The 22,653-nt window shown below is 44.8% G+C and overlaps 1 protein-coding gene across 2 annotated transcripts in view; it reads left to right on the forward strand.

Moving 5' to 3' along the window:
* MKX (mohawk homeobox) overlaps window positions 1-22,653 on the forward strand; it is a 249,705-nt gene that overhangs the window by 58,254 nt on the left and 168,798 nt on the right. For both annotated transcript variants that reach the window (XM_086941604.1, XM_086941605.1), the window contains exon 3: window positions 14,147-14,306. In XM_086941604.1, the coding sequence (XP_086797730.1) occupies window positions 14,147-14,306 (160 nt within the window). The remainder of the gene's footprint in view (window positions 1-14,146; window positions 14,307-22,653) is intronic.

The following is a 22,653-nucleotide window of genomic DNA, read 5'->3' on the forward strand; positions in this document are numbered from 1 at the left end:
ATGTGATGGTGACTCGATAGACAGGAGGGAAAACACACACACACACTTGCATTAGGTGAGCTATCAGGACGCAAAAACTATGTTTGCGTCCAAAATTACTAGACCCGCAACTGAAAAGTTGCTCTAAATACTAAAAAACAAACATGTATGGAGGGTCAGGGGGGAATATTTAACGACCTGTCTGCTCGCTCCCCAAATATCAAATAGAAACACACAAGAGAGCAGACCAGGTCTAGGAGTGGTGTGAGACCATCACAGTGACCTAGGATCAGTAGGCTGCACATGTGAACCCAAGTTGTTGGAGATTATTGGGAAACATAAAAGCTAGTACAAATCCCATCAGACCACCCTTGCGGTGGAGTTTACGTCACGTGGGAATTGCAGATCAATCCATATCTTAGTCGGCCATATAGTGCCGGTAAAGAGCTGGATGTCAGAAAACTAGCAGACATGTTTACCATGTAGTGGACTAGATAATGTGCAGTGCTCAAAAATAAAGTGATATATAAAATTAACTACACAGACTCTGAAAGAGCGTTTAAACAGAAGGCCGTGTGTCAAGGGATAAAAACGCGCCTGGTAGAGTAACTACCCTGTGGCGCTGTGTGTAGTACGGTCGACATGTTTCAGCCAATTGGGGTTTTACCCCGGCATTCTTCAGGACCTCTTATAAATCAGCTACTGCAGCCATAACTACAAACGTTGTGTTTGGTAAGAAATAGTGATAAGGTTGCTAGTAGAAAGATACATATCTACCAGAGACTTTCACGGTTAGACGTCCACTTGAGGGAGAGAAGCATATCTTCCTCCTATCAATAAACAAGATGGTATTGTACAACAACGTTAAAATGCACATACACAACCACCCGTACCCAGAGAGACTGTTCAGACACAACACACCTGCAAGAATAATTTACATTCTGCATATTGGAAAAAAGCATAATCACTTAATCATTTCGAGGCATTTCCTCAAAGTGATACTCACCCAGCGTTGTGTGGGTGAAGACCTCACCACACCCGGCAACCGCTCGGGAGTATGAGGCCCCGCTCTGTGGTGTAGAAAAAGGACACAGTCAGCACTTAGTTCTACTGTGACCAAGCTAAGTGCTCTACACACAAACCCAACGCAAGTGTGATGTGCATCCCACTGTCAAGCTGAGTTCACACAAATCACAATTACCCGTGTGTCACCTTTAAAGATAGCGTAGTACAGACATTCAAAAATGCCTAGAGAAAACTTAGGATAGTATATGGACCTCTCAATCAATCATATGTATTAGAAACTTTATGGAAAACTTAATAGAAACCAATCTAGTGGCACTAGTGAGTACACACATATCACAACTACCCGTGTGTCTTATGGTGGGTACTAAATGGAGAACTTAATAGAAACCAGTCTAGTGGCACTAGTAAGAGGGGCTGGAGTAGGTCCACAAGAGACTAACTGGGCTACTTACAATTAGGAGCCCAATAGGTATCAAGGAGTTTGAGAGTCCAAGACCCCTTCCATATAGCTGTCATAGTGAAGTAAAACAATGACCTAACAAACTGCCTACAGTACCCCTACCTAAACAAAGCCTGGATGGACCACCCGAGTGAGTTGGAGAAAGTCTGGCAGGGCACTCACCTGTCCGTCGGTACCTCTGGCTGTGGGCCGAGCGGAAGGGGAGGCACTCACAGGGTTGTTGATTTCCCTTAAATAGCCGCCAAATGGTAGTTATTGTGGCTAACGCGGCAAACCGAGGATCCTTCTCTCGAATGGAAAACGAAGCAAAACGCTAGTTGATCGCGCATGCGCACAAGGTGCAGGACACGCGGGTCAGGTTTGATGTTACAAACCAGATTCGTCCTTCCACAAAGGATTCTGCTGTTGATCGCTATACCACAACAGCGTAAATGCATCCTTTGGGATTGTAATTATTCTAAGGAAAAAGTGTCAATAAACCATAGGAGTGAACGCGCGAGAAGACGCTAATCTCTCGCGCATGCGCACATGATACGAGTTCACGGGGAATGCTAAAGTTTAAAGGAAACTGCATCAATAATGGTGCTGGCTCAAATGCTCACTATTCTTAATGAATAGTCTAATACCTATCCCATCACAGGCACATTCAGAACTGCCGGGGGACTGAACTTCACTAGGGCATGTAGCAAACAGGTGGTGCTCATGCAGGCTAATATCGAGCAGGGGCAATTCGTGCAGATGAATGCCTAGGACGGATTTCTTACACTGAGAAAACCACCATAGAGCAGAAATATATTGATTCAAATGTTTACATCTATATAGTGTTGTCATCAAATATCATGACATCAAGATCTCTTTTTTGTGACAGGGAATGTGATGGTGACTCGATAGACAGGAGGGAAAACACACACACACACTTGCGTTAGGTGAGCTATCAGGACGCAAAAACTATGTTTGCGTCCAAAATTACTAGACCCGCAACTGAAAAGTTGCTCTAAATACTAAAAAACAAACATGTATGGAGGGTCAGGGGGGAATATTTAACGACCTGTCTGCTCGCTCCCCAAATATCAAATAGAAACACACAAGAGAGCAGACCAGGTCTAGGAGTGGTGTGAGACCATCACAGTGACCTAGGATCAGTAGGCTGCACATGTGAACCCAAGTTGTTGGAGATTATTGGGAAACATAAAAGCTAGTACAAATCCCATCAGACCACCCTTGCGGTGGAGTTTACGTCACGTGGGAATTGCAGATCAATCCATATCTTAGTCGGCCATATAGTGCCGGTAAAGAGCTGGATGTCAGAAAACTAGCAGACATGTTTACCATGTAGTGGACTAGATAATGTGCAGTGCTCAAAAATAAAGTGATATATAAAATTAACTACACAGACTCTGAAAGAGCGTTTAAACAGAAGGCCGTGTGTCAAGGGATAAAAACGCGCCTGGTAGAGTAACTACCCTGTGGCGCTGTGTGTAGTACGGTCGACATGTTTCAGCCAATTGGGGTTTTACCCCGGCATTCTTCAGGACCTCTTATAAATCAGCTACTGCAGCCATAACTACAAACGTTGTGTTTGGTAAGAAATAGTGATAAGGTTGCTAGTAGAAAGATACATATCTACCAGAGACTTTCACGGTTAGACGTCCACTTGAGGGAGAGAAGCATATCTTCCTCCTATCAATAAACAAGATGGTATTGTACAACAACGTTAAAATGCACATACACAACCACCCGTACCCAGAGAGACTGTTCAGACACAACACACCTGCAAGAATAATTTACATTCTGCATATTGGAAAAAAGCATAATCGCTTAATCATTTCGAGGCATTTCCTCAAAGTGATACTCACCCAGCGTTGTGTGGGTGAAGACCTCACCACACCCGGCAACCGCTCGGGAGTATGAGGCCCCGCTCTGTGGTGTAGAAAAAGGACACAGTCAGCACTTAGTTCTACTGTGACCAAGCTAAGTGCTCTACACACAAACCCAACGCAAGTGTGATGTGCATCCCACTGTCAAGCTGAGTTCACACAAATCACAATTACCCGTGTGTCACCTTTAAAGATAGCGTAGTACAGACATTCAAAAATGCCTAGAGAAAACTTAGGATAGTATATGGACCTCTCAATCAATCATATGTATTAGAAACTTTATGGAAAACTTAATAGAAACCAATCTAGTGGCACTAGTGAGTACACACATATCACAACTACCCGTGTGACTTATGGTGGGTACTAAATGGAGAACTTAATAGAAACCCGTCTAGTGGCACTAGTAAGAGGGGCTGGAGTAGGTCCACAAGAGACTAACTGGGCTACTTACAATTAGGAGCCCAATAGGTATCAAGGAGTTTGAGAGTCCAAGACCCCTTCCATATAGCTGTCATAGTGAAGTAAAACAATGACCTAACAAACTGCCTACAGTACCCCTACCTAAACAAAGCCTGGATGGACCACCCGAGTGAGTTGGAGAAAGTCTGGCAGGGCACTCACCTGTCCGTCGGTACCTCTGGCTGTGGGCCGAGCGGAAGGGGAGGCACTCACAGGGTTGTTGAGTTCCATAAAGTTCCATAAAGTTTCTAATACATATGATTGATTGAGAGGTCCATATACTATCCTAAGTTTTCTCTAGGCATTTTTGAATGTCTGTACTACGCTATCTTTAAAGGTGACACACGGGTAATTGTGATTTGTGTGAACTCAGCTTGACAGTGGGATGCACATCACACTTGCGTTGGGTTTGTGTGTAGAGCACTTAGCTTGGTCACAGTAGAACTAAGTGCTGACTGTGTCCTTTTTCTACACCACAGAGCGGGGCCTCATACTCCCGAGCGGTTGCCGGGTGTGGTGAGGTCTTCACCCACACAACGCTGGGTGAGTATCACTTTGAGGAAATGCCTCGAAATGATTAAGCGATTATGCTTTTTTCCAATATGCAGAATGTAAATTATTCTTGCAGGTGTGTTGTGTCTGAACAGTCTCTCTGGGTACGGGTGGTTGTGTATGTGCATTTTAACGTTGTTGTACAATACCATCTTGTTTATTGATAGGAGGAAGATATGCTTCTCTCCCTCAAGTGGACGTCTAACCGTGAAAGTCTCTGGTAGATATGTATCTTTCTACTAGCAACCTTATCACTATTTCTTACCAAACACAACGTTTGTAGTTATGGCTGCAGTAGCTGATTTATAAGAGGTCCTGAAGAATGCCGGGGTAAAACCCCAATTGGCTGAAACATTTCGACCGTACTACACACAGCGCCACAGGGTAGTTACTCTACCAGGCGCGTTTTTATCCCTTGACACACGGCCTTCTGTTTAAACGCTCTTTCAGAGTCTGTGTAGTTAATTTTATATATCACTTTATTTTTGAGCACTGCACATTATCTAGTCCACTACATGGTAAACATGTCTGCTAGTTTTCTGACATCCAGCTCTTTACCGGCACTATATGGCCGACTAAGATATGGATTGATCTGCAATTCCCACGTGACGTAAACTCCACCGCAAGGGTGGTCTGATGGGATTTGTACTAGCTTTTATGTTTCCCAATAATCTCCAACAACTTGGGTTCACATGTGCAGCCTACTGATCCTAGGTCACTGTGATGGTCTCACACCACTCCTAGACCTGGTCTGCTCTCTTGTGTGTTTCTATTTGATATTTGGGGAGCGAGCAGACAGGTCGTTAAATATTCCCCCCTGACCCTCCATACATGTTTGTTTTTTAGTACTAAAATGGTCCCCAAGGGCTACAGCACAAATTGTGCCACCCTAATGGACCCCTAAGCAAGCTCATGCAAACTTATACTGCAGGCTGCAAGTCTTGGGACAAAAGTGAAACCACAGCATGGCTTACAGCCTGTGTACCATGCCTGCCGACACTGCATGCAGTATAAATAAGTCCCGGTTATGGCAGGCCTTTTCGCCCTAAGGCAGGGTGCACTATACTACATGTGAGAGCATAACTGCATGAGCAAATATGCCCCCGTACTACCCAATTCCATTACTACCAGTGCAAGTGATCACGGAAGCCATTATAAAAGCATGTGCTGGAAACTTGTGAAAACGAGTTCCCCAGATCCATGATTGCTTCATTGAAAATAGGGATGCTTGGTATCAAACATCTTGTATTAATAAACCCACACTGATGCCAGGGCCTGGTTTAGAAATACATGCACCCAGAGGACACCTTAAATGGTCCAGAAGCCCTACCAGCCACTGGTGTGCTGACTGACAGGCTCTTGTCATCCTGCACAGAAGACAAGTTACTGACCCCCAAGGGTGAGTGCCTTTAATCTCAGAGGGGCCATAAACCAAGCTTGCTGGGGCAGAGGGTGCTTTGTACCCCCTGCCCACAGGATGACCTGCAGACCAGCATTCTAAGGTAAGGTCGGGGAGCTTCGAAGTGGCCCACAGCCTTTGGTATGCAAATCTGGCTTCTCTCACAGGAGAGGAAACTGACCCCCTTTGTCCAGAGCTCTTGGAGGACACCTGGATAGGCGGGAAAATTAGCTGGGTAAGACAGGTGTGTCCAGTCGCAGGCGAGCATTACCCCTGAACTGGGCTACCTGAAGTGGATGCAACTTTTCAGATGTTACCATCTTGGTGGTGGCAAATTTATGATCTCTGGGACAAGGTTTTACCCACTTTCCCCGGAAGTGGTCCTAGCGGGGGCATATTGACCCCAGGGGTAACCCTGGAGAGACCTGGTATCGTTGTGTTGCTTGTAATTTTGCCATTCCAGCTAAAGTTTGTGTGGATTGTAGTACACTGGGCGCTGCTTCGCCTCGCTTCCGCTGCTATTGTATTGTATAACTTTGTTTGTATTGTAGTGCACTGGGCGCTGCTTCGCCTCGCTTCCGCTGCATTTAACTTAACTTTAGTGCGCGTTTACCCCCGGCGCTGTGCTCTGCCCTCCCCTCCGCTGCCATTTTGTTTATTTTATCTTGTTGTTGTCCTCGTGAGCCCGCCCCGCCTCCCAGCTGAGCCGCCCTCCCACTGAGTATATACTGCGCTCCCGCACCTGGAAGCGCTGTGATCCCCTCATTGCTGCTTGCTGAGAGGTCGCTCCCCTAGTCTCCCTGGAGAGACCTGGTATCGTTGTGTTGCTTGTAATTTTGGCTTTCCAGCTAAAGTTTGTGTGGATTGTAGTACACTGGGCACTGCTTCGCCTCGCTTCCGCTGCTATTGTATTGTATAACTTTGTTTGTATTGTAGTGCACTGGGCGCTGCTTCGCCTTGCTTCCGCTGCATTTAACTTAACTTTAGTGCGCGTTTACCCCCGGCGCTGTGCTCTGCCCTCCCCTCCGCTGCCATTTTGTTTATTTTATCTTGTTGTTGTCCTCGTGAGCCCGCCCTGCCTCCCAGCTGAGCCGCCCTCGCCCCTCCCTCTTTCCACTTTCCATTTAGACCTATGACCCAACGCGCAGCGTCCACGCGCAGCGGTCGCGCCCCAGTCGCGCCGAAGGTGCGCCAAAGATAAGCCCGTCTACGCCCGTCTGCGCCTGGACCGCGCCCAGCGCCATACCCCCTGGTCCTCGCATTGCCCACCCCTCCGCATTACTTACGATGCCACCACCCTCCTAGCCCTGAACCCCGGCCGTTCCCCCAACTGCGTCCAAGCCACTCCTGGACACACCCATGGACCCTTCTCCTGCAACTCCTGCAAGTTCGACTGCACCATGAACAACCCCTCATCTACGAACACAAAACAGATATCCGACCCCAAACACCTACAATGCATCCTGCTCATCACCCGCTCGGTCCACAGACACACCATCGACCTCTGGAATCTACTAGACACCATCTCTCCGGACGTCGCCTTCCTAACAGAAACATGGATGAACGCCACATCAGCCCCAGACATCACCATTGCCATCCCGGAAGGCTATAAGATCATTCGCAAGGACCGTACCGGCCAAACAGGAGGAGGCATCGCTGTCGTCCATAAGAAATCCATCCGTATCTCAACCAGCTCAGACGTCAATCTCGCCAACACCGAACACCTTCACTTCCAGATCCACATCGACCCCAAGACCACACTCAGAGGCACCCTCCTTTACAGGCCACCAGGACCCCGCGCACAATTTAGTGAAGACATCACGGAATTCATCACTCCACACGCGCTCCCCTCCGAGGATTACATCCTTTTGGGAGACTTCAACTTTCACCTTGAAAAGAACAATGACCGCAACACCAACACCCTTTTGGACAACCTCGCCAACCTCGGACTTAAACAACTTGTCACTACCCCCACCCACATCGCAGGTCACACACTCGACCCTATCTTCACCTCCAGCAAACATGTCTCCTTCAGCCACACCACAACTCTCCTCTGGACGGACCACAGCTGCGTTCACTTTACCTACAACAAGCCCACATCCAACAACCACCCCCAACCCACTCTGCGAAGAAACTGGAACAAAATCACCATCGACCAGATCTCCTCATCGCTTCTTCAAAACCCCCCCGCCCACTCCTCAAACCCCGACCAAGCAGCCACCAACCTCACCCAATGGTTATCCAAAAGCGCCGACATCCTAGCACCACTGAAAAAACGACAGATCAAACTAGGCAGCAAAAAGGCCTCCTGGTTCAACGATGATCTTAAGAAATCCAAGAAACTCTGTCGCTCCCTTGAGAAGACCTGGAAAAAAGACCCAAACACCAGCACCAAGGACGCCTTCAAAAACGCCACCCGCATACACCACCAACTGATCCGGAACGCCAAGAAAGCCGCTTTCAAGGACCGACTAGATAGCAACGCCCACAACAGCAAGGAATTATTCAACATCGTCAAGGAATTTACAAACCCCTCAGCCAACTCCAACGACATCACCCCCTCTCAAGCCCTTTGCGACTCCCTAGCCTCATTCTTCCACAACAAAATTGCAGACATCCACAACAGCTTCGACAACCGACCCGAACACCAACCCACCCAACCCTTTGCAGGACCCCCACCCCCCTTGAACATCCTCAACGACTGGAACCCAATCTCCACTGAGGACACCATCCGTCTGATGAACTCTATCCACTCAGGATCCCCCACAGACCCATGCCCTCACCACATCTTCAACAAAGCAGATTCCATTATAGCACCGCACCTCCGAGACGTCATCAACTGCTCCCTCAACTCCGCAACCTTCCCGGAAAGCTGGAAACATGCCGAACTCAGCACCCTCCTGAAGAAACCCACAGCTGACCCCTCCGAACTCAAAAACTACCGCCCTATCTCACTCCTTCCATTCCCGGCCAAAGTCATCGAGAAAGCGGTCAACAACCAGCTCGCCGCCTTCCTCGAAACCAACAAATCCCTCGACTCCTCACAGTCCGGCTTCCGAGCCAAGCACAGCACTGAAACCGCCCTCATCGCAGCAACAGACGACATTCGAACTCTACTGGACAATGGAGACACAGTCGCCCTCATCCTCCTCGACCTCTCCGCAGCCTTCGACACAGTCTGTCATAGCACCCTTTTACAGCGCCTCAGAAACGTCGGAATCCAAGGAAAAGCACTGGAATGGATCACCTCGTTCCTCACCGGAAGAACCCAGAGAGTCCGCCTTCCACCATTCAAGTCAGAGGCCACTGAAGTCATCTGCGGTGTACCACAAGGATCTTCACTCAGCCCCACCCTCTTCAACGTATACATGAGCCCCCTTGCCGTCATCGCACGCCAACACAACCTCAACATCATCTCCTACGCCGATGACACTCAACTGATCCTATCACTCACCAGAGACCCTAACACTGCCAAAACCAACCTGCATGAAGGAATGAAAGAAGTAGCCGAATGGATGAAGCACAGCCGTCTGAAACTGAACTCAGATAAAACAGAAGTCCTCATCCTAGGCACCTCCCCCTCCGCCTGGGATGACTCTTGGTGGCCAGTGGCCCTTGGAAAAGCACCCATCCCGACGGATCACGCACGTAACCTGGGCGTCATCCTGGATTCCTCACTCTCGATGAACAGACAAGTCAACGCCGTTTCTTCCTCTTGCTTCAACATTCTTCGCATGCTCAAAAAAACATTTCGCTGGATCCCCACCGAAACTAGAAAAACGGTCACCCACGCACTGGTCACGAGCCGCCTGGACTACGGAAACACCCTCTACGCCGGCACTACCGCAAAACTCCATAAAAAACTCCAACGCATCCAGAACGCTTCAGCCAGGCTCATACTAGACATCCCGCGTAAAGAACACATCTCTGGTCACCTGAAAAACCTCCACTGGCTCCCCGTCAATAAGAGGATTACTTTTCGCCTCCTAACCCACGCACACAAAGCACTCTACGAAATCGGACCCGAATGCCTCAACACACGACTGTCCTTTTACACCCCCTCCCGCCAGCTACGATCCTCCAACCAAGCCCTTGCCACTGTACCTCGCATCAACAAAACCACCATGGGAGGTAGATCCTTCTCCTACCTGGCAGCTAAAACCTGGAACTCACTTCCCACCCACCTTCGCCTTACTCAGAACCACCTAGCATTCAGAAAGCAACTTAAAACGTGGATATTCGACAAGTAATTCCCCACCCTTCTTCAAGCGCCTTGAGACCCTCTGGGTATGTAGCGCGCTATATAAATCTATTGACTTGACTTGACTTGACATACTTCCCTAACACCCCTAAATCCAGTATTTAGGGGAGCCCTGACACGAGGAAATGAGATGCTGACATCCTGAAAGAAGAAGACGGACGTTAAAAGTCGCAAAGAGCAGGAACAGAAGATCCAGCAGTTGACTTGGCGCCAACCCTGCCGCAATTGCTCCCGGTAACACCTGACACCTAAACACACCTCTTTACCTGGAGAAGAGGACCAAAGGTATCTCTACATCCTGAGCATCGTGAGGCCTAAGCACCTCTGTTGGTTCAACTCGACTGGCCTCCCAGTCAAAGCCTGCATCCTCTTTATGCAAAGTCTGATCCCCATAGAGTAACACTGGACACCCGGACTCTGTTGGCACCCCACCTCTAGTGCCGCTGATGGTGTTCTGTTGGTGCTGCCGAGAACCTTGCCCACCACTCACCTTAACTCCTGGAGTCTGGTCCCATAAGTCACAGTACTGTACCTGAATGCCGTACTTAATCTTTCTCCCATAAGATAACAGTGCAGCTTCTAAAAATTGCACTGTGTCCATTTTTGAATACGAAAGTATTTCTGCTGCAAAACGTACTTACCTGATCGAATTGCTTCTGGTCCCTCAGTATATATGTAAAGATATGTGTTCTTTTTATAAATTGGTGTGTTCCTTATTGAGTCATGTGCATCATTTATTGACTATTGTGTTTATTTGCTGGTGTTTTACACTCCCCTCTGATAAGCTAAAGACGGCTCAACCACGGAAAACAGTCACTACAACGCGGCCTTTTCCTCGCATAACTTAACCACACATGCATTACAACGCATGCGTGGTTACCACGAATAGCCTTTACCATGCATACCTTTACTACGAGATACGTAGTAATGGCATGTGTGTTAAAGGCTAAAATTAAAAAAGGGGTCTTGGTGGTTCTCCCCCCTTCTAAAAAAAATGCGTGCAAAAAAAGGGGGCTGGGCGGGGGGTCCCCCCCAAAAAACCCACACCTGTTTAAGTAGCGATGTGGAGGCAATCGGAAGGCAATCGGCATCGTTCTAGGAAATGGAAAGACACTTCAGTTTCCTCTTTACGACATGCAACGTCAACTCGGAGGATCATGGAGAAGAGATGACGTGGAGAGGTAAGGAGAATTTTAGAATAAAAAAAACACAGGGGTCCGATTTTAGGGTTAAGGGCAAGGGAGGGGTATTTGTAAGAAGGGTTTAGGGTTAGTGGAATAACCTTTACCAAGAGTATGCCCTTACCATGCATACATTTACAACGAAAATCGTTGTAAAAGTATGCGTGGTAAAGGAATATTCATGGTAAAGGTTATGCGTGGGAATGACATTCGTGTTGTAACGCGAATGCCATTCCATTGCGGAATACGGAATGCTTGTAACATCATACAACCCTCAACCACCGTATCCCCTAGAAGGGCACCTTGGGATTGCTAGAAAAAGCCCCTGTCCACTCACAAGGGAACCCCTGTACTCTTTGCATGATATATCTGATTTTGGTATATCATATAAAGAGCCGGGTTCCTACACCCCGTACTATTTGGCACTTTTTCTGCCAGAATGAACGGGGCTTGGGATATTTGATTGATAGATTGCATATCCACCCACCTTTGTTTTGGTCTTCTGTGTAGAAAACAGAAGAAGCTGCCCTTAAAAAGGATACATTTAGCAATTGCTTAGCATGTGATAAAAGTGTGTCCGTATCTTGGCTGACATGTGAAAGAGGCATTTGAGGAAATCGGCCTTAGACAAACCTTTTCTAATATGGCACCCAGCATTTAACCTGAGAAAAAACAAGTACACACCCTCCTATTAGCACGGGCACAAGGTCACAGGCTGGATGTAGAATCCCTCAAACCTACGGTTACAAATTATTTGCGAGTATGTCCAGAAATGTCCCTTACTTGCTATTTGTGAAACACTGGAGGACGATGGAATCGAGCATTATTATTTCGGTTTAGGGCTAATACCGTTAAATACTTGTTGTCTTTCCCTTTAGGTTATCAGCACGATCTTGCTTCTCAACAGTGCCCTTGTAATTATTATTCTGACCAATCAATGTTGCTCTTTATTTTCTTTTGTGGGTATTTATGTAAGATTTACCAGGCAACACCTGGTCCCCCTATTGAAGATTAGAAATCAGAGACGGTGCAGGTAATCGTATCAACATTTAAGGGAGTTATCAGATGTTGAAACATGCCTTTGTGTTGGTTTATTTTAGCGGGCCGCAGTTCGCTCATGGCTTTTTGAAGAAAGACAAGGGGAACCCAGTAAATGGCTCAGGACCATGGGTATCAAGTATTTTTAAAGGAGACAAGTGGTCCTTAGCATATGAGAATAAGAGTAAACAAAGATATTATATAGACCACAATGGGCTGCTATATAGTTCACAGTCCCTTGTCCAGCCGGACAGGGAGTTTTATTGATCTGGTAGGTCGTTTAATGTGAGGATACAACACACAACCAAAACAATAGGGTTACAGTAGGGCACAGTCCTGTGCCGTACGTAGAAAAGAAGAAAAAAGGACAGTAAGTGAAAGAAATATCAGGCAAACAGGGTGAGCTACAGGTCACTGCTGTGAATTTATTCAACAGTGTATCCTGGAGTTAATCATACATACAATAATACAATGGGGTCACATGTATGGATTACTCATAAAGGAGTCGACGTTTCAATCCCACGCTCAGTTATAAGGGGATCATCTTCAGGACTTGAAAAATGATTTTGCCTGAACAAAGCTTTTTGAACGCCAGTTCGCTCATGGGGCACTATGCATTTTGACTAATCCCGCTCTACTAGAAAATGTTTTATAGTATTTTATTATTGTTGCTGAACATGGCCTTTATGATCAGGCTGAACATAGCCTTTATGATCAATAACAGGGAGTTTTACCATGTGACATTTTTGAGAAATAAGCGCTGGATTGGGTTACGTGTTGCACTTTTAATGACACAGGGCCCGATTCACAGAACTAACTTAAGACAAAATCCTAAACTTTCTACCATTTACTCCTTTTGATATTCATAGAAGGAACTTACTCATTGATGAGCAAATGCCTTCTGTGAATACCAAAATGATTATTTTTCGTATTCACAGAATGCACTTAGTCATCAATGAGTAAACGCCTTCTGTGAATACCAAAATGAGTAAGTGCCTTTTGTGAATACAAAAATGGTAGTAAGTTTAGGATTTTGTCTTAAGTTAGTTCTGTGAATTGAGCCCTCAGTGAGCCTGCATTTAGGTGCTAGGCGCAGTTGGTCTTGAATGCCTTCTGCCAATGCACCCTCCGATTTGTTATGATTTTATGAACTCTGAGGCTTTTACTTGAAATGTTATTTTATGACAAAACTTGAATATGTACAGATTGTCTGTGGTTAAAATGTTATTTTATTGTTTGCTTGTACCTTTATGGCTGTATTGACGGCCAAATAAAGTTTTATGATGATGATGATCAATGCAATAATAGGAATGAGGGTTTGCCTACTCCCACATGATGAATCTCCGCCAATTGGGTGGTCTGATGGGAATTTTTCCAGCCAAGTGTGACTCGTTACATGTTTTTGCGCATGTGTACGCGTGATCCTTAGTTACCTCTTGGGCTACACACCACATTGGACCTGGTCTTCTCTGTTTTGTGTTTTGGTATCCCTAGCTGGCTACCATCTCTGCCATTGCATCCAATTAGAGGGGTCACAAATTGCGACCAGCATATTGGATAATAATTAGACAGATCGTTCCGCGACCTCCTGTGATTTAATATTTTATGGTCTGACCTATTGGTACCTAGGCTAGCTCACAAAAGACTATTCCATTTGCAAAAAGTTGGTGAAAAATTTCGGATCCATTTGGTTTTTATTAAATGTGGCCTTCAAAATGTTTGCAATGATTACTTAAAAATTATTTCTCAATATGCATATGTTCAGTGGATTCATTCAACAGATCAATGAAATACATTTAAATATATAAACTACTGACGTTTCCTTACTTCGTACTATTCATGTAATGTCTTTGGGAAAGCAGTGAGTATAATCGTGTGTAATGAAAGCTGGCTCCACTGTTTATTTTTGTACAGTTCTCGTGGGAACGGCGGGAAGGTGAGGCACAAGCGCCAGGCTCTTCAGGACATGGCACGTCCCCTGAAACAGTGGCTGTACAAACATCGGGATAATCCCTACCCCACCAAGACGGAGAAGATTCTCTTAGCACTTGGTTCCCAGATGACCCTGGTACAGGTAAACATGTGTAATAATTACAGCAGAGAGGCAGTGTAGATGCCAGCATCTCTCTATGAAGACATATCCTCAAGCGTACAAAATACACAGTGAATTTGCAAGCAAACCGATCTCTCGATCTCCACCTTTAATGAAAAAAAGGCACCGGTTTTATGGAGGGCTGCAATAATTGTGCACAACTGCCCATTAATTTGGTTTTGAAAACACCTTTCCAACGGAGTGTCCGAAATTGGCAGATTCTTTTATTGCAACGTTTCTGCATTGGCTACAGCCCACAAGTTGGGGAAGGGTGCCCAAGTAATTAACAATACTGAAAAAAATGATATTTTAGATTTCTTATGTATATTTTGGTCATGTGCAAGCATGATCCATTCACTTGGGGTTTCCCATGTACTGAGGGTGAAGGGACTTCGTTCTCTGGTAAACACCTACTAGAACATATTGACTGGGTCATGATTCACTAAATGCTTAAGAACAGAAATACTTCTTTTCTGAAAACATTTGTATTTAACCCACATAAGATGCTCTAACTATGCTCAATGGTCCCTGTGGGAAGCAAAATATCAGCAGACCGGTTTTAATTTCTGTTGTGGAAAATCTGCAGGTTGGTAACGCACTGTTTAGATCTGCAACTATGCTTGTGCAGAAGTTCCATGGAAACTTGAATTCACAAGGAATTCACTTCACGGATATATCGGAAACGGTGCTTGAAATGTATGGGTACTATTCACAAGCTGCACTAGTACTACTCACACACACCAAAAAGTTATCCACAAGCCTATGTATGGCCACTCACAGCACTGCACCACACTCACAACAAAGGCAGAGAAATAGCAGCCCATATAAAATGATGTCAAACATATATATGTATTTGTTTTCACTCAGAAACACAAAGGATAAAGTGCCATTGTGGTTAGGTGTTGAACTGAGACCTAACTTATGCTTAAACACCTAAAAACCACCGAGATTCACTAGCCATAGTTCAGTGAATTGATTATAACTTCCACCTTTGTCATGCACTGCTTATGGCTTCAGCTATTTCGTTACTCATGACGTGTGAAATGACATCATTGTTAACATCACTGATGGCATCTCAAATTACACCCTCCAATGATTGTGACAGCATGCTTCAGACTTTGTTGACTGGGAGTAACTGACAAGATACACCTGTGCCCAATCTCCTACGAGCAATCAACTAATGATGAGCATAACCTTTGTCAACGTGCAGGATGCGCCAATCTCTCACCTCACCCTCATTTGGTGGATGTCACCTTATTTGAACTTTTATTCAGCCACATAACCAAGAAATTGACTATAGATTCCACTGGGGCCAGACACTTTATAAATATTGAAAACCCACAAAAAAGTGTTTGTCTATTCCCCTTAATGGGATCACCTTCTTAAACTCCTCACCTGGTCCACAATTTCGAATCACGAGATTCACAGGTATGCATTAGCCACTGCTAAAGTTCGTTCCGCTATCCCCTATGGACACCTCTCAATTATTTAGTAAAGTACGCTACAAACATTCCTTAGATGAGCAGTAAGACCTACAACTATAGAGCCTTGCGTTCAACCACACTGTAACATAAAGCATCTACAAGTGGGTCACCCCAACATTATAAATTCTTCAGCTATGTGCAGTGGCTTAAAAGTCATCTGGGAACTACAGCAACTATCAACTGGTTGCAGGACTATTACTCCATAATCCTCTCACCCTGGGTGTATTATATACACTGTAGGAGGAGAGTGATACCCAGGAGGCACGGTCAACCACAACATTTAACATAGGTTGTGCACATCCCACACCTTGTAACTACAGCAACTAAACATCTACATCTTACAAATCTCCACTTTTCTTCAAATTTGTCTATGGACTATATGACAGCTATTGAACATCTGTATATGCCCAGTCATACACTGATATATAATCTATTGTGAACAAAAATGTTAGCCTTTCTAACAGTTTTCTGGCAACAAGCTTTGTCTTTACACAAGAATCTACTTTGAAACATGCCTCTGCAGCACACACCAGGTGCACCCAGCCTTTACTTTCTTTAACAAGCAGTACAGTTTGCACTGACAACTTTACTGTTAGGTAAACCATGCACCATATAACACTTGATTCCAAATTGCAGTGTATGCCAATTCAATCCACCTACGCATGCACACACTTTAATTTTATGCTGTATATCACTGTAGACCCTTCAGTTCCAATTTTAATTTTTAGAATGGTGTTATGATTTATGGAGTGATGTGAATAACAGTATCATGGATTATGTAATCTGTGATGTCATCAATTATGTTATTTGAGATGCCATTGTGAATTTCATCGGTCACGTCATGTAACATGTCATCAGTTTTTTAATATCAAAGGCCGGAAGCAGTGCATGACAGGGGCTAAAGTTATAGTTAATTCAAAGAACTATAATAGGCTATGTCAGCGTTTTTTAGTTTTTTTTATGTAAGTTCTGGTCTCATTTCAACACCTAACTGTAACATTACTTTGACCTTTGCTTTTTTCTAGTGAATTTGTATGTTTTTTTCTAACATACATTAGGATCTCATTACCTAAACAAACTATACCATCACTGGTATATTTTCTTGTACACACACACACACAGCTGGGTAGGAGTCTTATTTCTTCTTCATCCTATTCCCTCCAGGCGCGTGGGAGAGGGAGGTGGCTGGCTCTGATCCTGGTGTTCTGGGCCGCTGTGGGAGCAGTTTTGTGAGTGCAGTGGAACTCCCGTTTTCCCTGTGCAGTGCAGTCCCTGGGTAGTTGTTAAAAGAGAGGATGATGGCAATCTTGCTCTCCCCTGGGTGGTGGCGGTCCTTTCATAGATTAAAATAAAAAGATGTGTGCTGGCGTTCACTATTGTCCCCGGGGCAGTGATGGTCCTGAGGGATATTAAATTAAAAGAGGAATAGAAGCACTTACTCTGCTCCCTGGGAAGGTGGTGGTCCCTGGGAATTTGGATCCACTTGGACACAACCAAGATGAGGAATTGCATGTGCATGTATGAGACTAAGTAAGATAGTTCTGTGAGTACGGAATGAGTGTCATAAAAGAAAGGATTTATGATTTTCACTAATCTCCTATTTTAGAAACCGAGCTGGACAAGACTACTAGTCATATATAATGGAAGGACTTACTACATGTAATGATCTCTTTGACCTAATAGTAACATATTTAATACATTTTTTTAGTTGATCCAATTTTCATTGTATTGTCACTGTTTGATGAATGTTGCCCAGTAGTCAACTAGGATATGCTCCTGAAAATCACTCAATTTGAGTATATTTTGAATAATAGTTACACATTAAATTAATATAATCTAAATTCATATATTGTATTTAATTATTAATTAAACATTTGATTAGATAATGTCTTCACATTAATCATTCACCCGTTTCCTCTCTAGGAATGCACCTAGAATTTGGAATACCCTGTCACAGGATCCACGTGACAATTAATCATTCCTACATTTCAGAAAAAAACCTAAATGACTTCTCTCCAAGTACCTGAACCCACCCTCCTAAAATGACTGAATTCCCCAATGATTTTTCCCCAGCAACCAGCAAAGAGCCTGAACAACTCCACCTCTGAAAATAACTTTGCACTCCCCCAACTTTTGAAATAACCTTCCATTGCAACCTCTACACTATATCACCTGTCTACTCTAATCGATCTACATATTGTTTACATGTTATTACCATGTATGTCCATTGTTTATAATATTTTCCTAGTGTATTGTCTGTAAATGTTGCTGTACATATTCTGTCAAGTGCTCCGATTTATTTGTCCCTAGATATTACTTCAGACAGATGTACTTAACCTTGCAGATGAATCTGTCAACTCTGGTTTATGATACATATCGATCGACCGCACCAATTCCTAATTACTTTAACACACGCAGATATGATTGGCGCTATGAGATATCTAGAACTGTTTTCATCCAACCATGTCCCATTATTGATATAATATGATATAAGTAGGGTAAACACATGGTATCCCCCTCTGGAAGCTGAGACCAGGTGTTGTGTGGGACATGGTCTTCCAATCAGAACTGTGGGAAGTTCTGTCAATCTTCTTTGAAATATTTGACCAACCTTCAGAACATATGGGACCCTTATAGTAGTAACGAGGGGGAACTGTCTCACAAAAATGTATGGTACATGTGGAGACAGAGCTACGGGTCAGTGAGGACGAGCTTATATAGTTACAGGGCCTTGCACTAAACCAGGTCAAGGGAGGAGCAAAAATGCTGCCTTTAGGCATAGAGCAGGAACACATTTGGGATAAGTTGGATCAGTTTACTTGACAGTTGATTATAGACATAAACTCCACAGAGTAGGTAATAAAATGGGTCAAATCGTAGCATTTCTCCTAGAGAGGGAAAAGCCCTATAGCCTGATACAGCCCATTGCTATATTGGATGGCCTGTTGTAACAACACAGCTCAGCATTAAAAAGATGCTGTGTGCACACCTGTCGGTGCTATATAAGGAACCTGTGACCCGAACTGTGGCACAGGAATGCGACTTCCTTAATCTAGTGATTATTCCTAAACTTATTGGTCAGCAATATGCTGAGTTAATAGCTGAATTGCAGGGGGAGGAATTGATAGAAGCTATTAAGGGTCGGCCATGATCCAAGGCCCCGTTTGGAATGGCTTAGTATTGGAATGTTATCAAATTTACATGGCTCAACTTGCTGCTGACTTCTTGCGATGGTAAATGAAGCCCGAATGTCAGCATACTTCTGCTACCCCTGAGAGAAGCAATAATAACCATGGTAACGAAAGCGGGTAAGGACCCAACAGAGTTGGGATCTTATACGGCCCTGTCAATGAATGTGGAGGCAAAGGTACTGTCAAAGGCTCTGGTGCTGATGACGCTCTTACGACAAGTGGTGACACAATTGATTAGTGAACACTGGTTTGGGTTTATGCCAGGAAGAGGAACCCACATGAATCAGTAGAGACTCTCCCATGTTATGAATATAATCCAAGGCGAGGAGATGGAAGGCGCCCACATTGTGCTGGATATTGAGAAGAGATTCAATACCCTTAATTGGGTATATTTATAGACAGTGTTTGGACGAATGGGATTTGGACTGGAGTTCTTGGGATGGGTAAGACTCTTGCACTAAATCAGTGACACAGGTATGAACTGGAGGTCTGGTATTGGAGAAATGGGACAAAGAGAGAGACACAAAAAAGGGTTGCCACCTATCCCCCATTCTCTTTTTCTCGGCAATGGTGCCATTGGTGATATACCTATGGAATGAATTAATGGGATGAACAATACGGGTTTCTTAAGAGTGCACAGATTATTTCAATGTATGCACAAACAGATGTTGATGTCTCTCCTGTTACAAGCACTGGATACATTTGGCACCACCTCGGGACTCTGTATCAATAGACCTAAAACTGCTTGCCAGATTATCCTGGCGAGCCTCCCTGAGGTGGCCTTACTATGGGAGACACAAGTGTTTTGATACTTGGGCATTCAGGTCACACATACTCCAGAAGATCAGTACACATATAATATGGGTAGGGTGCTTAGGGAGCCTATAAAGCTTTGGAACACCTGACCAGTGTTGGTCATGGGGAGGATTACACTTAGTATAATGGTACTCTTGCCAAAATGCCTATATACCTTGTTCAAAGCAGTTATTCTATGGTGGGCCACAGGTTCTTGCTAGTTTGTGAAGCAGCATTTCAACAAGCCTCCTTTCTAAGAATGTGGAGGGAATCTTTTTTACATCTAATTTTTATCAAGGGTGATCATCTCATCCAGGCATTACAGGTTTATCACTCTTCTTGATGTGGATACAAATATATATTCAAAATTATTTCTGACCGAATGAGAAAAAGTAGGTTGAAGATGAGGGCCTTGTAGTTCAATAGACAATATTGCAACAGCTTTGTTTTTGATTCAGCTCAATGTCCACAGCTCTCCAATGCTCTTGTATGTGTGCTTTAATTGACTACAGTACTGTATTTGACAGTGTAGATTGTGGCTCTTTTGGGAAAAGATCTCTTCATGGAGCATATCAAGTCCCCTTCTAACAACAATTAATTTTCTTAAGGAAGGGACATGGATCCAGATTAAGCTTGCCCATGGCCACCATATTTTAGAACATATTCCAACAAATAAGTGGTCGAAACAGAGGGCCTTGCTGGACCTCCAATTCAGTTTCTATACAGCTGACCTTGTAAGGGCTATGCAAAGGGCCTGATCATTCCCACCAAAACTGGGGAAGCCTTATATACATATGGTAAAATATGTGGATGACTTTATAGACCCGGATTGTACTAGTTATATCTTTGAAGTATTTAGACATGTGTAATGAAAAAAGTTGTTTGCTTGTTGATTACAGTAATACAAAGATCATCGTCTTTGGGAAAGATCAGAAACCCAGTGATACATGGTTTCTCGGCCCCCACTTAGAACTGTCAGGGCCAAAAACTCAGTCCTTCCTGCTTCCGCTTCCTCTTCAGTAGCGGCTGGCACGGATCAGGGTGGGGATGTACAAAGAAAAAGAAAACAAGTACCTCCTCGCCGCTCTCCCACTGTCTCCCACGTCATCTTAGTCCTTCCGGGGCCGGAACAGGAAGCAGCCAGGCTCCCTCTGCTAAGCCAATCACAATGCTGCAATGCAGTAATGTGATCCACGATGCTCAGCCAGGGAATGGGGGCCTCGGCATGTTCTCCATGCAGGCTGTAATGCAGTCTGCATGGAGAACTTGCGAAGTGTGCTTGACTGGCCAGCCCGATAGGGCCGGCCAAGCAGTCATTGCGCACTTGGAGTGGGCAAATCACTCCTCCCCTGCTCTAAGCGCAAAGCTGCCCGCCTGCCCCGCAAACCTGCACAGCAGGAACAAATACAATGATAATAACCTTAATTTATAATCATTTTATTTGTTCTTTCTTTCACTGCTTTGCAGCAGTGGGGCGACACTCCTCCAACCTTAGCGGAGCAGCCACCACTGTTCCTCTTATCAACAAACTAAAAAATGATGGAAAGAATACTTGAATGAATTGCAGCTACTGCTGATCGCTTGGGCTGCATTCCAGTATATCATTTTTTGCCCACTTCAACACTAAAAAAAGGGCCCACTGTCATGCTGTAGACAGAGACCAGTCATATGCAAATCAGATTTGGTCCTTCTCCAGATGGAACAGTCCAATTCCAACTGCTTGGCCGGGTCTCTTGCAGACTGGAACATTGGTAATTTGGGGTAGAAGTCACTACCACAGCTTTTCATTTGGTGCCCAAAGTACTGTCCCTGCTATTATTTTCTCATGGGGCATACATGCAGTGGCAGGTACAATATGTTAATAGGAGAACCCTGATTAAACCGAAATTAACACACCTTTTCCTTCCCTAAGCCTTTCATCAGTGAAAAGGAGTCTGTTGAGCGTCTGAGGGAGGGAAAATGGCGTTGTGATGTCCTCAAAATGTGTTTGATAACACTTCTGGCACTCTTTGGGCCCTATTACGGTCTGGCAGTCCGATGACCGCCAGACTCATGGTGATGCACCGGCGGTCTTACTGTCCAGTGACGACCTGGGCAGTCGACTCGCCAGAGAACTGCAATTCCCTGATGTTGGAGCTGCGGTCAGAGGCCGCAATATGCTTGGCAGGACCACCACGGTCCTGCCAATAATATTACAAGTTTCCTCTCAACCCTGGTTTACATGGTGATTCTTTCTTCCTCCATGTAAACCTTGGAGGAGAGGAAACGAAGGGGGCCCTAGAGGCCCCCCTATGCCTTAATCACATATGCATACCCACAGGGGGACATAACATGTGCCCCCGTGTCCTTGCACATAGGTTCCTGCACAGCATAGACTTTCAAGTCCATGCCTTGCAGGAACCTTGTAGTGCAGTCCCCTTGTGGTGCCTTTTTTAATGGCGCCGCCACCTTTAAATGAGACGTCCACTCCGCCCCGCCTGCGAGACTACTTGTAAAATGTAATATGGTGGGCGGGGCAATCTTTGGCAGAGCAGTGGCGCAGTGGTTTTCACGGCCGTGCCACCACTCTGCTGAAAAGTCGTATTTGCCCCCTTAGTATTTTGGTCAATGAGCATCTGTGAGAAAGAGAAGCATCTAAATTGTGAGATATCTGACTACTCTTTCCCTTCCCTTAAACGCAGATGGAGGTCTTACATCTTACAAAAAGTGCAGTAATACATTTTTTCATGATGATTTACCGTTAGATATAATAGATTACCAACAAATATGTCTATAAACCTTTTAGTACATGGTACAGTTCTATCTTGCACAGGGGAGTCTGACACTCATCGTAGCATTAGAGCTAATTATTCTTATATC

Source organism: Lissotriton vulgaris, chromosome 10 (genome assembly GCF_964263255.1).
Source record: "Lissotriton vulgaris chromosome 10, aLisVul1.2, whole genome shotgun sequence".
NCBI classification, from domain to species: Eukaryota; Metazoa; Chordata; class Amphibia; order Caudata; family Salamandridae; genus Lissotriton; species Lissotriton vulgaris.